Below are 7,178 nucleotides of genomic sequence, written 5' to 3' on the forward strand. Positions count from 1 at the left end.
ATGTCGGCCGCCATGCAGCACGGGAATAGAGACTTGGCGGAGCGTGACGTGGCCAATGCCAAGAACGCGCCTAAAGTCGCGTCAGAGGCGGAAATAGACCGCCGCAACGTTCTCTTTGCAGAGGCGCTGCGGTGTGCCTCCATTGCGATGCGGGTCGGCGACGACCCGGCGTACATCTGGACACCGCAGTGGCTCGGCGCTGGCTCGTTCGGTACAGTGACGCTTGCATACCGTCACGATGGCGACGCTGCTTGGCGCAAGACCGCGGTGAAGCGGCTATCGCTGCGCAAAGAGACGCGCCTCTCAGCGGTGCTAGAGATGGTGCGGTGCGCCGGGCGTGAGGTGGCCCTGTGCCGTCGCGCTGGGGTGTCGCCGCACGTTGTGCCGATGTACGAGCCGTGGTTCGACTGCCGGGAGGGCGTGATCGCGCTGCCGATGGACGCGGGTGACTTCAGCCTGGAGCGGTACGCGGTGCACTGCGGCTTTCGGTTCCCGCCGCTGGTGCTGCTGTCGCTGTGCGCGCAGTGCGCGCGTGCTGTGGCGCATCTGCATTGGAGCAGGGTTGTGCACCGTGACGTGAAGCCAGAGAACTTCGTGGTGAATGTCTTCGACGCTGGTGATGGTGGTTGTGGCTGCAGTGGCGTGCGGCCGCCGCTCGTGCGCATACTTGACTTTGGGCTCGCGTGCGGCGTGGAGGAGGTCGGGCAGGAGCTGAAGCGTTGCGTGGGGACACCGCACTACATGGCACCGGAGACGTTTTCGCAGCTCTGCGACTGCGACGTGCCTGCGGCGTGTGACGTGTGGAGCCTCGGGGTGACCTTGTTCCGATTGGCCACTGGCGTCTTCCCGGTCTTCGAGATGGACAGGACGTGGCGGCAACCGCCCTTCACCGATTTACACAGCGGAAAGCTGTGGCCCCCCTCGAGGAATCTCTTTCATGAGCCGTTGTCGGCGGAATCGCTAGCGGTGTTGTCAGTCGCTGCGTCGATGCTCGTGCTGGACCCCCGATGCCGACCCACCGCGGATTCTGTGTTGCTACAGCTGCAGAGCTTTCAGGAGGCGTTCAGTCACCAGATCCAGTCATGGCCTCCAGGGCCTTTGCCGCAACCCTGCCATGTCTTGCAACGCGCACCTAAGTGAGGAAGAGGGCGAGGAGGCAACAAATGTGCGAGCGCATGCGTGTGAGTGCGTGTCGTTTCTCCCTCCCTCTGCTGCCGCCGCCGCTGCCAGCCCCTCCCCGTGTACGTTTGTACGTTATCCTTCGTGTCATTTTTTTTCGTTCCTTCTCACATCGTTCTTCCTTTCCCTTTTGCTTCCGACACCGCGCATCGACTCTGGTTCGCGTCTTCTCATACATGCGTGCATACACCTATAAATACATCTATATCTGTATCTATCTATCTCTCTATATATGCAGACATGCACATGTACACACATCTGTGTGTGTATATATATATATGAGTACAAGTATATATATATATAAACTAAATGAATATATTTATCTCTATATAGTTCTCTGGTTACTTATGTGCTTCCTATTTTTGTCTTATCCTTCCACTATTCTCCCCCTCCCCCTTCCGACGACCCCGTTTTTTTTTCTCTTATCCTTTCACTTGCTTCAAGCGGGGGTGCTGCGCCGTGTCGGTTGTCTTCCTGCACACCGCTTTCCTCTACGCATGCGACATTCTCGAATCACCTCGCGCGCTCCCCCGCTTGAAGCAAAGCAGAGTAACCACACGAGTGTGTGTGCGTGCATCCTTCACTAAACCTGTTTCCTCCCTACTCAGAAGTCTGTTTCGTATGTGTGTGTGTGTCTACGTGCTGGAGTTGGTGTTTTGTTGGACTCGCCTCTTTATCTTTGTCTGTGCTTCTGCGCCGTAATGTGCAATGCGTGTGTGCGTGTCGTTCAATGCGCATGCTCCTCCCCTTTGCTCTTTCCCTCCCTCCCTTTCTTCCCCTCCCCTCCCCCTTCTTTAGTGCTTGTCGACACTTTGGTTTCATGTCATCCTGTGGGATGAATGCTCCCTGGTGTCGGCCTGTGTCTGTGGATGTCTGCGCAGGTGTGTGACTGAGGAACGCAAGCTAGCGGTGTCGTCGTCGCCGCTCTGTCTTTCTCCTCCTCTCCCTCCTCAGCGCTTTCATATGTTTATATACGTTTTTGAATGCCCCCTCCCCAGGGATGATCTCTTGGTATGGAGAGAGCCGCGGGGGGGGCGATATCTTCGGACCACCACAGAACGTACTGGGAACGCGCTCCCTCGAACGTAAGGAGGCGGCGAAAAAGAAAAGGAAGATTTTGTAGATGGCCGTGTCTTTTCTCGATGGGTGTCTCTCTCTGTATGTGTATGTGTGTGTGTGCGCTTCATGCCCCACCGATGGGCGCCTTCTTTTCCTATCTTTACCGTTCTGCATGGGAAGATCGTCAGCTCATCCAGCGCATACAACCGTTTGTTCGTTCGGACCTCGCTGTTGCACTGCAGTGCGCGCCATCCACTAAACCCCCTCTGCGTTGCGCTAGTTTTCACGCAGACGGACAAGCACACCGTCTCCGTGTAGAGATGTGCGGAGTGAACCGCTTTCTCGTTCTTGGCTCTCCTCTTCGCACCTTCGAGCTCAGCATTACGTCGTGTAGTCTCTCGACGGTGCTTCTAGCCGCCGCGACGGACCGTGTGCGTTGCTCCCCTACTCGTTTGGGCGTCGAGACTGCGCCGTGTCGTAATGCATCTCTCACCAAACAACAGCAAAACGTACTGTTCGTGCTGCTCTTCTCCACCTGCTCTTGCGCCGCTCTCTTCCTACATATGTCTTGATGACCACCACTCCTTTAACACGCACCGCATCACTGAACACGCGCGTCTTACTCTATCTGTGCGTCTGTCTGTGTGTGCATGCCAGGAAACTGACAGCCCGTGGCCCCTGTTCCCCTTCTCCCCTCCCGCACCATCTGCACAGCTGTGCATGCTTCTCCACCGCGTGTATGGTTACTTGATCGCCTGTACAAAGTGCTTTGCAAACTTTGAGTGATGAGTGGCCCCATCGCTGATAATGCAGACATCATTGCCCCTTCAGCTGACCCGTGCTTCCCCAACGCTGTTTTTGAGTGGGCGCTGGCTCGTTCGGTACAGTGACGCTTGCATACCGTCACGATGGCGACGCTGCTTGGCGCAAGACCGCGGTGAAGCGGCTATCGCTGCGCAAAGAGACGCGCCTCTCAGCGGTGCTAGAGATGGTGCGGTGCGCCGGGCGTGAGGTGGCCCTGTGCCGTCGCGCTGGGGTGTCGCCGCACGTTGTGCCGATGTACGAGCCGTGGTTCGACTGCCGGGAGGGCGTGATCGCGCTGCCGATGGACGCGGGTGACTTCAGCCTGGAGCGGTACGCGGTGCACTGCGGCTTTCGGTTCCCGCCGCTGGTGCTGCTGTCGCTGTGCGCGCAGTGCGCGCGTGCTGTGGCGCATCTGCATTGGAGCAGGGTTGTGCACCGTGACGTGAAGCCAGAGAACTTCGTGGTGAATGTCTTCGACGCTGGTGATGGTGGTTGTGGCTGCAGTGGCGTGCGGCCGCCGCTCGTGCGCATACTTGACTTTGGGCTCGCGTGCGGCGTGGAGGAGGTCGGGCAGGAGCTGAAGCGTTGCGTGGGGACACCGCACTACATGGCACCGGAGACGTTTTCGCAGCTCTGCGACTGCGACGTGCCTGCGGCGTGTGACGTGTGGAGCCTCGGGGTGACCTTGTTCCGATTGGCCACTGGCGTCTTCCCGGTCTTCGAGATGGACAGGACGTGACGGCGTCGTTGCCTCCCCCAAGTGCCCCCTCGACTTGCTTGATGTTCCCCGCCTGCGATCACCGCGGCCACGAGTTGTCGAGCGTGCCGCGCGCCGTGGTGACTGTGGCCGCATCGATCCTTGCCGTGAACCCGCGCCGTCGCCCAACCGTGGTAAGCGTTCTACTGCAGCTGCAGGGCATCCAGGGCCTGCACTGCTGAGCGTTTCGTCCCGCATCCTCCAAATGCGTGCGTGTCGCCCGGATGTGATGGCTGCCATGTATGCCGTTCTGCAGGCCGCTGAAGGGCAGGCAGTCCGGTAGCACCTCCGACCTGGCGACACCTTCCTGGTAAAGGGTAGTGAGAGGTGGATGGACGAGAGCTGCGCGCCCGTGCTCTCACTGTACAGGACTGAGCGGTGCCGAACTCGAATGCCATCTCCACAGCAGCGCCGCGACGGTGTGTCGCCGACACCACGACAGCGTGCGCACAGGTGTGCCCCACCGATGCCTGCGTCAGGCTTTTGGCTGCGCGTGGTGCACCCGCGTGAAGGACGCTGCCGTGGCGTTACCGAAGGCCTGCATGTCTTGCACGTTGTGACGCGTCCTGGAACCGAGGAGGCACGCATGCGATGTTCTCCATTGCGTCCTCTGCTCTACCGCGCGGAGCTCTAGCAGGGTGCGGCGTACACACAGCCGTCATTGCGCTCCCGACGGACACCGTCAACGGCTCCCCTCTACATGCATGCTTCGCTGGGAATGCCCTTGCCGCATAAAAAAATGGCTGCCTGGCTGCTTGCGTGCTTCGAGAGAAGTCTCCGTCGCTGCTGCGTTGGGGCGGGGGGGGCGTGTACCGTTGCTGCGAGGTGCTGCGACAGCAGCAGCAACGAAGACCGCTCCGGTGAAGTAAGCGAGGGCGAACACCAGACGGGTCGGGGTAGCGCCGCGGAAAACGAAGCGTGAAAGGGCCGCCGTCTCCGTTCGTGTGCTCGCGCTCTGTGAAGTCTTTGCGCCCCACAAATATTTGTCTTCGCCTGCGCCACTTTTATTCTTCTGCTTTCTTTTTTTTCCTTGCATATTTTCCGCTGCCCGCTGCCCGCTGGCGCACACACCGCTTCTCCCGCCTCCCGCCATTCTTTCTCGGTCTACTGTCTTGTGGCGCTTGTCTCTCTGCCTCTCTTCGTTCTCGCTCATTGGTCTGTGCACCGGAGCAGAGTTGACGTACAGCTGCGCATGTGCATGTCTGTGTAGGCTTGTGTACGCGCGCGCTTGCGTGGCTTTGCTCTCTGCGCTGTACATCATCATCCCCAGAGCAGGGAACATATGGCAAAAGAGGGAAGAAGAACGATCGCTGACATCGTCGTGCCATGAGGGTGCGCTCGCGAGATCGGTGAACTGAAAGTCCGATCATGGCAATGATAGACAAAGGCGCACGCGAGAGAAGAGCATCCGGTAGAGACGCGGCTTCACCTGGTGTGTGGGATGGCTTCTCTGCACATCCGTGGCTTATGTGTGTCCGTGTGCACACGACTGTACTCTCACTCTCTTCTTCATTCCTTTGTAGAAACACCCACACGCATGCGTACATATACGTGCGGCGGCATCTGTTCTCACTGAGCACCAACCCCCCGCTCATCCCGCTTCCTGTGCGCCGCTGAGCAGGCTCTGGCATTAGCGCCATAACACAGACACCCACGCACTAGAGCACCGACGCGAGAGAGCGTACCTTACCGGGCTCCTTCACGTGCACAATACCGCATGGGGCGTACCTAAGAAGGACGAATGGTGACGAATATCGCTTCTCTTGTCTTTTCCTGCCGCTGGCAAATGTGAGACAGCCCTCCCCCCTCTTTCCTCCCTCCTTTACTGGGAGACCGAAAGTGTTGGCCTCGTCGGCGTGGTGTTTGAGAGAGGTGCCCTGCACCGAGGGTAATACTGGGTTTCTTTTTCATGCGTTTACGTTGGCGGGCGAGATGGGAGGGGAGGCAGGAGGTCGCGCATCTCTCTACGCCCTGTAGAGAGAGGAGAGTGGGTGGGTGGGGGGGGTGCGGCGGCGGGTACTCTCCCCACACCTCAGCCACGACGCTTTTATACTGTCAACGATTTCCTATCGCTCCCTCGCCTTTTCACCGCAAAAGTGTGTCGCCCTCGTGTAAGGGGTGTTGTGGTGGTCTCCGCTATGCTTTCTTCGGGCTGCTTCTGTTCGCAGGACACGGTGGGTACATACATCTATGTATATATACATGTGTGTGCGTGCCGGACGTGTTAGCTTTCCTTCCCTCCCTCTTGTACTGGGGAGGATGTCGACTGGTTTTACTACCTTGTCTGTGCGTTCAAGTCAGTCCCACCGCGTGGCCAGCCTCCCGATCATGTCCGCCACCGGGGTTGAGGGACATGACGGACGAGAGGATGGTTGGTGCTCTGCACCTTCGCAGAATGCATCCAACACCACACACACACACACACACACACACAAGGCGCAGGCATTCGGCGAGAGCGGAATGCAAGATTGCGCTTCTCCGACCTCCCTGTCAGCGCTCAACTCGCTCTGTGGCGGCGCCCACAGCAGGTTCGCAAATGGGGATGGAGTCCCCGCATAGCTGAATAATGTGCCTTGCTCTTTCCTCCGTTCCTCTCTCCCACTTTCCCGGATTTTGCGCGACAGAGGGCGGGCATTATTCACTTAGTCAGGCACGTGCGCGTGGCGTCTTTGGAACGGCAACGAACAGCGACGCCATCAAAACAACAAAAACAACGACAGGCAGGGGAAAAAACGGTGAGGCCAGAGAAACCACCGCTTGTGGGAAGGAGGCGCTGGTTGCGCACAGGAGGTTGCACTCACGCACTGGCAGTGCTATCGCTATCCTAGCTCTACCTCTCTCCAGCCTTCACGACCCCTCACAGCTGCGCGTGAACACACACACACACACACGTACACATACATACAAGCATCAAGCAACATGGCGGAGACAGCAGTGCCGAGTCAGGAGGAGAGCAGCACGCTGCTCGTCGGCGTGGGCAAGGCGGCCAGCGCCATGTCGTCAAAGGAAATCAAGAACGCACTGGAGAAAGGCGACACCACCGCCCGCGTGAATGCCCTCATGGCCATCATCCGCCTCCACGTGAACGGCGAGCCGCAGAACTACCTGATCATGTCCGTCATCCGCTACATCACCCCCATCGATGACCACCTCATCAAGAAGCTCGTCTTGTACTTTTGGGAGGTGGTTGACAAGCGCGACGCAGACGGCAAACTCCTCTCTGTCATCATTCTCATCTGCAGCTTCCTGCGCAGTGACCTGCTCCACCCTAACGAGTACGTGCGAGGCCTGACGCTGCGCTTCCTCTGTAAGGTGAATGAGGTGGAGCTGATCGAGCCGCTCGTGTCGGCAGTGGTGCAGAACCTGTCGCACAAGGTCG

At 58.7% G+C, this 7,178-nt stretch overlaps 2 protein-coding genes and 1 pseudogene across 2 annotated transcripts in view, besides 1 other annotated feature; all 3 read left to right on the plus strand.

Annotated features, from left to right (window-relative positions):
- Nucleotides 1–1,140, plus strand: LMXM_20_1330 (kinase-like protein; the record flags this gene model as incomplete). The annotated part of the gene is made up of 1 exon (XM_003875147.1): nt 1–1,140. One exon carries the CDS (start codon nt 1–3, stop codon nt 1,138–1,140), a length of 1,140 nt encoding a protein of 379 aa, XP_003875196.1.
- A 2,086-nt stretch (nt 1,141–3,226) lies between these two features.
- On the plus strand, nt 3,227–3,981 carry LMXM_20_1340 (annotated as a pseudogene).
- Nucleotides 3,227–3,981: a sequence feature.
- Nucleotides 3,982–6,718: 2,737 nt separating this feature from the next.
- The window catches only part of LMXM_20_1350 (putative coatomer beta subunit), a gene marked incomplete at both ends in the record, with an annotated part of 3,000 nt that continues 2,540 nt past the window's right edge, over nt 6,719–7,178 (plus strand). Inside the window, one exon of the mRNA XM_003875148.1 lies at nt 6,719–7,178. This exon is cut by the window's right edge and continues 2,540 nt beyond it. Coding sequence (XP_003875197.1) covers nt 6,719–7,178 — 460 coding nt within the window.

The sequence above is a fragment of the Leishmania mexicana genome, chromosome 20 (assembly GCF_000234665.1).
Source record: "Leishmania mexicana MHOM/GT/2001/U1103 complete genome, chromosome 20".
Classification (NCBI taxonomy): domain Eukaryota; phylum Euglenozoa; class Kinetoplastea; order Trypanosomatida; family Trypanosomatidae; genus Leishmania; species Leishmania mexicana.